Raw genomic sequence first — 6,688 nt, 5'->3', positions numbered from 1 at the left:
GAAGCACCCTTTCTTTCAGAAAGTGACTATAGAAGCACCCTTTCTTTCAGAAAGTGACTATAGAAGCACCCTTTCTTTCAGAAAGTGACTATAGAAGCACCCTTTCTTTCAGAAAGTGACTATAGAAGCACCCTTTCTTTCAGAAAGTGACTATAGAAGCACCCTTTCTTTCAGAAAGTGACTATAGAAGCACCCTTTCTTTCAGAAAGTGACTATAGAAGCACCCTTTCTTTCAGAAAGTGACTATAGAAGCACCCTTTCTTTCAGAAAGTGACTATAGAAGCACCCTTTCTTTCAGAAAGTGACTATAGAAGCACCCTTTCTTTCAGAAAGTGACTATAGAAGCACCCTTTCTTTCAGAAAGTGACTATAGAAGCACCCTTTCTTTCAGAAAGTGACTATAGAAGCACCCTTTCTTTCAGAAAGGGACTATAGTAGCACCCTTCTTTCAGAAAGTGACCATAGAGGCATCCTTTCTTTCAGAAAGGGACTATAGAAGCACCCTTTCTTTCAGGAGGGACTATAGAAGCACCCTTTCTTTCAGGAAGGGACTATAGAAGCACCCTTTCTTTCAGAAATGGAATATAGAAGCACCCTTTCTGAAGGGGTGTTTGCTATAGTTCTTATTATCTTTTCTGACATGTGTTGATCATGTGTGCTGCAAAATATGAGTATGCGTGTCCGATGCTGTTTTATTATAGCAACAATAGCAAAAAGCGTCAGCATCGCTAGCAATATTTTTGTGAAAATTGTTGCTACGTATTGTCGTTGTTCATTGTTGCTAAACATATTTCGAAGAAATTTTAGCAAAGTTGCAAATTTTCGGTGCATTTGCGAATATGGCGTTAGCATTTTAAACCCTGCCTCTACTCCATGCGCCTACTACACAACAACTGACTCTTCTCCTCTTTAGAACGTTAGCTTATTATTAACCTGGGGCAGATCTTAATTAAGTTTGTTCTCCAAATTTTAAACCACACTAACAGACTTCTTTGTATTCTATCCAAATACGAGACCCCAATAAAAGACTTCTTTGTATCTACAAAAAATTAGTGTAATTTATTTAGTTTTTATATTTAAATAACAAATTATTTGGAATTTTATTTTGAAACTTATTATGGAGACTTTATGGAGTATGGCGTGATTTTGGTGAGGCTATCATTAACTGCGGTAAACGATGTTTGCATGTCCTTTGTAATAGCAATAATGTGTGTTGATGTCTTCAGTTGAGTTCCATTTCGTATCCCTTCGATATTCCGCCTTACATCTATGAATTGTTTTAATTTCTATCTATAAAATTTAAAGGTCGATAATCTGCTTCATTTTTACACGTCTGTACAGTTTGGGAGCATAACTCTCTTAGACTGGCGAACCTAATTGAACTGGGGCTTTAAGATAAGTTTATACGCTTCTGAAAGCAAAAACAATCTTGACTGTATTCCTGGGAGCCCTGCCAGTGTCAAGCTTTGCCACTTGGTGATGTTACTCTTAGACCGAAGTATGTAATTTTTGCCATTAAATTAAATTGTTGTTGATGTTGATCAGTTTCTTAATGTTCTCATTGGGTAATTTTATCATCAACTTAATCACATTTACTTCCACATTGGGCATTATGGGCTGGCCACAAGTTTTTGAGTATTTTGATAATATTTCTAGACTTTAAAGGCCAGTTGTACGGTCAGGTAGTGAAAATATCTCCGATAAAATGTAAAAAAGAAATTTAAACTGCTTTTCCTCTGATAGGCCTTTTTCTTTTCAGCTCTTAAACGGATTTAATAGCCAATAATTTGTTGTTGGAATCCACATCACGATGCGTCTTCTCTATGGGTGTAATGTTATTAATAGTTGTTTTGAGTGTTACAAACGTTAAGTGTTTTGAGTGCTAAGTATTCTGAGGTTTAAGAGTGTCGATTGGAATTCCCAAATTTCTGCGAAGGACAAACTTAGTTGACAATCCTGCCGTTAATTGAACTTGTTTGTAAAGGGTCATTTGAAAGTTGGAAAGAAACATCCATTCCATTTTACTATACATACAAATTTTCCCTAGTCCTTTTGGGGACTTTTCTGGAAAATGTTTTCTCTTATTTACACATGCGATGAGGTAATAACTTCCTCCGTAACAACATCAATTTCTTCTTCCGTTATTGCACTCACTGCAAATTGCTGTTCCTGATTGTAGAATAACTCTCCTCCATCTCCTCCCTTTTTGCTGCGCATAGCAGATAACGAGACACCCTGATTGTGATCACGTTTAATATGAATACTCATGGTAGATTTCAGGAAAAACTTTTTCTCACAAAATTTACAGGAATACAATTCTACACCGGTGTGTTTTGCCTCATGTTCCTTTAGGCTACGCTTAGTTTGATAGAATTTATCACAATGTGAACATTGCAGACCTGTTGTTAGTGGTATCTTCTTCGATTTCTTTTTGCCTTTACTTCCGGTCTGCTCAATATCTAAACTTTCCACCAAATCATCTAGCGTTTCAATAGGTCCCCCATCCTCTTTGGTGTTTTTGCCCTTTTTCATTGAAGCATCCAAGACGGGATGATAATCATGCATTTTACGCATGTGATTATACATGGATGATTTTAAGTAGAACATTTGAGGACAAAATTTACAGGTATATGATTGTTGGCCAATATGAGTGGTTTCATGTTCACGCAGGGTACGTTTACTCAAGTAGATGTTATCACATGTTGGACATTTATACACTGGTTTGCCATCGGCAATGGCCTTTTGTAAAATGATGGATGGTTTGGGTTTCTTGGGTGGTGGCTTATTTGGGGCATGGAAGAATTTCATGTGATTTGAAAAGCTGGAACTAAAGAAATATTGTTTGTTGCATAGTTTACAGCTGTATTTTGGTTTACCCTCATGTTTGGTCAAATGTTGGGTTAGGGCTTTTTTGGTGTAATATACTTTGTTGCAAATATGACATTCCATGGGGTCGCCTTCCGGGGGATAGCATCTCTTTTTGCGTCTTTCCGCACTAGATGCTGCTGCTCTGGCCTTAATTTCATCCTTATTGGGGTTATGATAATATTTAAGGTGATTCGATAAACTGGAACTAAAGAAATATTGTTTGCCACAAATTTTACACGAAAACATAGGTTTGCCCTCATGCATGCTGAGATGTTGGCGAAATGCTTTTTGGGTGTAATACAGTTTGCCGCAAATATGACATTTCAAGGTAACTGGGGTTTCACTTAGACCACTGTGTTTTAGACGTATGTGATGTGATAAACTATTGGGCAAATGATATGATTTGGAACAAAACTGACATAAATAATTGGCCTTGCCTCCATGCATGGTCATGTGGTTACGCAAATACCGCTTGGAATGATAAGTATTGCCGCAAATGGGACACTTCAAATCTACTGATGGATCAATTCTGGGTTTAGAAAGCCTCCTTGCCTTGGCCAATTTTTTGTGTTGTAATTTAGTTACAGCCAAATGTTTGCGTATCTCTGGCAGCATTTCAAATGCCTCCTGATTACGTTTCATTTGCCTTTCCCTTTGATGCGAGTCCTTTAAATGGCTTTCATACTCATTAAACTGGGAAAATGTTTCCGAACAAAATGTACAATGTATATCCGTTTCCTGCTGGTGTTCAGCTTCACGATGTACCCTCAGGGCAGAGTTATCAAAGAACATCTTATCACAAATTTTACATTGATAAATTTTTAATTTATCTTTTTTAATTTGCTTTTTCGGGGGAAGATATCTTTCCGCTGGCTTAGGAGCATGCTTTTCTTGAATATGTCTCTCGACATTAGCCACAGTTTGAAAACAAATGTGACATTTATGAGTACCGCCGGAGGCTTTGTGATCTAAAATATGTTCTACAATTTCCCAATGTTGATACAGCTGGAGATCACAACAAATTATGTGACAATCTTCCCCCGGATGTTCTACTTTGAAATGTTCACAGAGACCAGAATATGTTGGGAATTGCTCATTACAAACATTGCATTTTAACGAAGATTTCCAATTTCCAATAAACGCATCATATTCCTCTATGGTCTGGAGTTCATTAACACTGTGTTGTTCCGTTTTAATGTCCACATCTTCACGGTCTAATGTTTCGTTCATGGATAAATTTGTAAACGATGTGGTGTCAGCTGGAGTTTCTGCTAAATGTTCCTCTTCATAAATTTCACTTGCTTCATCTGTATATGAATCTGGAGTTTCTTGTATATCCTCCTCTTCTACAATGTAATCATCAAGGTTTTCATCTTCTTCTACTTCCTCCACCACCATTTCTCCTTGCTGTTCTTCTGCTTCTTCTTGTACATCTAATTCGGAATCATTATACTCCTCAAATTTTATGGGAATTCCCCCCGGATCAGGCGTTTCTTCTACATGGACTTCCTCCACTAATTCAATGTTTTCACTCATTTTCAAACTTTGGGCCAATATTATGTTTTCTTGAAAGTTGTGGAATTCTTCAATGTAATGCCAGCAATTCAGACATAGTTTGGTTAAATGTTTACTGCATTCCATGTTTAGTAGCTGTAAAATAAAATGAAAAATTAATATAATTGAAAACCAAAGATCTGGGGTACCATGATGATCGAAATTGCCGATTTCCTTGAGGAAATCTGACCCTGGAAGTGAAATTTATTCTCACATGGTGACTCCTTGTAGCTAAATACTTACCTCCTCGGGAAAATATTTCTTGACCAATTCAAAGACCTCATTTGTTGTTATTACTGTAGCATCACTGTCCATTTCGCAACTTTCATTGTAAAGATCACAATAACCCTCATTACAAAATTCTAGGCATAAACGGCAGGTTATTTCGTTAGACATTTTTGTAAATGTAAATCTCTTTTAAACCAGCGAAACCTTTAGATCGGAATATCCTAGAAAATGGTAAAGTTTAACAATAATTAGATTCAATTTTTAATAGATTATTATACTATTTCTTAAGTGCTCTAAGATAAGCTGCTTGGCACTTTTGCTTAAGTAATTTCTGGTAACAAAAAAAATAATGCCCCTCCTTTGTCAGAAATAACTTAAGCAAGAAAGTCAGCATTATGTACGGAGGGAGGACTTTAGCTTTTAAAAATACATATTGTTACTGTTGGAGGGGACAACATAAAACAAATTTGTTAACGAGTTCAAACGCTCATATATCCAGAATATAGACTGGTAAATAATACAGAGGATTGGACTGCCACCAAGCCTCTAATGACATATTGATTACCACAAAATTATAACTGTTGGTACGGGAATAGAAAATGAAACACAAAAGCCTAACCGTTTCAAACCAAGTGAACCGGGTTATCAAGCAGTCCAAGAGGGGTACCATACAAACTGATTTCATTCTTATAGTACGCTTATATATAGCCGGATTTAATAAACCCACTCCACTGTGTATAAAATGTCAATTTCCTTGTGTGCACGTTAAATAAAACCTTATAAAGAAGTTTAACCCGCAAAAAGCTATAATATAAACAGTTTATTATCGTCAAATACTTGAGTTGTCGATTATAAATATTGCTTCTACAAGCTGGCCAATACAGAAATAGGACTTATTACTTGCGTTATAGCCATCTCGATAGATGATAGTGATTACACACAAACTCCTTTATATACCCAGATATATCTTCAAAAACTCAACATGATCCAGAAATTCTTTCTATTTGCAAACACGACACTACTGGAAGTTGGATGAACATGTGGTGGGTGGTCAAACCTTTCTCTGTTGATAAAAATCAGCAAAAATGTACTTTCTTCTCTTGAAGAATGTAAACAAAGCAACATTTAGGCAAAATCATACACAATTTGACTGCTTGGGCTGGCTGGCTGTCCTCCACTGCCCTTCTCGTACTTCAATGCAAATAACGCTTTAAATGTATCTTTAGTAAGTTTCTAATTTTTTTAATTTACCTTTTAAATATTAAGCAATTATATTGCATATGGCTTTATCAAACTCTTTATGTTATTTTCGAAGCAATTTAATAAAAAAAAACTCAACAATAATTCTTCTAAATCGACCAAAGCAGAGCACATCTCACAATGAAGACCACCAAGTCGTGCGTTATTGCTTGCATTACGGCGTTGTGATATTAATGTGGGAAAACATACTAAGGCTACGTTTACATCATGGTGGAAAAAGTAAGGTGTTCACATGATCCAGAATTAAAAAGTTTTTACACATTTAACCCCAAAAACTATTATCGTACATAAAGAACTTGTAAAATGTATAAGAAGGTGTTGCATCAATAACAATAATTATGCCATTAATCATACCAAACGTCAAATTTCTTTACAATAAGCCATTACTGTGAATTGTTTTCCTTTTGTAGGTGACTTCATTTCATGGTGGAATAAGGTGTTATGCTTAGTTTACATTCGGCGTCGTTTCGTGATTTCGAAGGCGTTTCGTAATTTCGCGCGGAATCAAGCAAAATTTATCATGATTTCGCATACAAAAATGAAATCATCTCATTTCGTGATTTCAGCAAAATCAACATCGAAATCGCAGTACACATGATATACAACCCTGTTATTGCCTGAAAAAGTACCAAAAGTTGCAACACTTTTCACGTATCACAATAAACAAGGTAGATGGTCAATTGATGCAACAAAAAATGATAGTATCAAAATTTGTAAACAATGTGAAAAAGATATTAAATTACTTTGTCACAATGCTATTTTTCAGTGTGTTATTGTA

The 6,688-nt window shown here is 35.9% G+C and overlaps 1 protein-coding gene across 1 annotated transcript; it reads right to left on the bottom strand.

Annotated features, from left to right (window-relative positions):
* Nucleotides 1–1,032: 1,032 nt before the first annotated feature.
* Nucleotides 1,033–6,071, bottom strand: LOC141396894 (uncharacterized). The gene is made up of 3 exons (XM_073972614.1): nucleotides 5,902–6,071; nucleotides 4,666–4,871; nucleotides 1,033–4,518 (listed from the first exon to the last, which is right to left on the bottom strand). Exons 2-3 carry the CDS (start codon nucleotides 4,816–4,818, stop codon nucleotides 2,086–2,088), a joined length of 2,586 nt encoding a protein of 861 aa, XP_073828715.1. The 5' UTR covers nucleotides 4,819–4,871; nucleotides 5,902–6,071; the 3' UTR covers nucleotides 1,033–2,085.
* Between the last annotated feature and the right edge of the window lie 617 nt (nucleotides 6,072–6,688).

This window comes from Musca autumnalis, unplaced genomic scaffold, assembly GCF_047663935.1.
Source record: "Musca autumnalis isolate F117 unplaced genomic scaffold, ASM4766393v1 scaffold_3, whole genome shotgun sequence".
NCBI classification, from domain to species: Eukaryota; Metazoa; Arthropoda; class Insecta; order Diptera; family Muscidae; genus Musca; species Musca autumnalis.
Note: the sequence above shows the minus strand (reverse complement) of the source record. Positions and strands in the feature narration are given on the sequence as shown.